Source organism: Camellia sinensis, chromosome 7 (genome assembly GCF_055761805.1).
Source record: "Camellia sinensis isolate YWXY chromosome 7, ASM5576180v1, whole genome shotgun sequence".
NCBI lineage: Eukaryota > Viridiplantae > Streptophyta > Magnoliopsida > Ericales > Theaceae > Camellia > Camellia sinensis.
In genome coordinates this window covers 156789750-156790956 of record NC_138967.1, presented here as the reverse complement: position 1 = coordinate 156790956, position 1207 = coordinate 156789750, and the positions used below count along the sequence as shown (strand labels likewise).

The 1207-nt window shown below is 39.4% G+C and overlaps 1 protein-coding gene across 1 annotated transcript; it reads left to right on the top strand.

Annotated features, from left to right (window-relative positions):
• Nucleotides 1-230: 230 nt before the first annotated feature.
• On the top strand, nt 231-968 carry LOC145796233 (uncharacterized). Its single transcript, XM_082881283.1, has one exon. The coding sequence runs from the start codon at nt 231-233 to the stop codon at nt 966-968; it is 738 nt and encodes a 245-aa protein (XP_082737409.1).
• Nucleotides 969-1207: the final 239 nt, after the last annotated feature.

Here is a 1207-nt window from a genome sequence, read left to right as displayed (position 1 = left end):
AGAGGAATGTGGCCAACCGTAAACAAAACTTTGAATGGAAAGGCAGGAGACAGAACTTTAATAAGGGGTCATCATCAGTGAATAAGAAGTTGAAGCCTTGGGATTCAAGTAACTAGGGGTCAACTCAAAATGGCAATTCGACACCTACTTGCACAGTTTATGGGAAGAAGCATTGGGGTGTTTGTTATCGTACTATGGGGGCTTGTTACTAGTGTGGGAAGATAGGACATATGGCGAAAGATTGCACACAATCACAACCGGGTGGTAACGGAGGTGCCACAAGCTCGATTGGGTTAGCTCCCACAACAAAACCAACTGCAGTACCACTTACCACAAGATATGAGCAGAGACGAGGAAGAGTTTTTGCATTGATTCTAGGGGATACCCAAAGTACTGAGGCCGTAGTGTCATGTACAATCTCCATTTGTGGTAAACCTGCTTATGCTTTAATTGATTCAGGGTCTACACATTCGTTTATTTCTATGGTTTTTGCTGAAACTCTGAATAGACCTATGGAAACATTGAACTATATACTATGTGTTGCATCACCTACGGGAGGATCCATGCTATGTTTAACTGTATTTGTTGCATGTGAATTATTCCTTGGGAATGCTGTTTTGTATGCTGATTTAATACCTTTAGACATGAGATATTTTGATGTGGTGTTGGGTATGGATTGGCTAAATAAATATTATGCAACTATTGATTGTGTTTTGAAACGAGTGATATTCCGACCTCCCAGACAAGATGTATTTTATTTCGAGGGAAAAAGGATAGTTTCACCACCATACCTCATATCTGCCATGAAAGCCCGAAAACTAATAAATAAGGGTTGTCGGGGGTATTTGTGCAGTGTAATAACTGAACCAATTATAGACATTACTCTAGACAACATACCAATGGTGAGAGATTTTCCTGATGTATTTCCAGATGAACTACCCGGTCAACTTGTTAATAAAGAGATTTAATTTACAATTGATGTAATATCGGGGAATCAACCAATTTCTAAACATCCCTACCACATGTCTACTACTGAAATGAAAGAGTTGAAAATTCAGTTGCAGGAATTGCTCGATAAAGGGTTTATTAGACCAAGTACATCACCATGGGGCGCACCGATACTTTTTGTGAAAAAGAAAGACGGTACTCTTCGACTATGCATTGATTATCGGGAACTCAATAAGGTAACGGTGAAAGATAAATACCC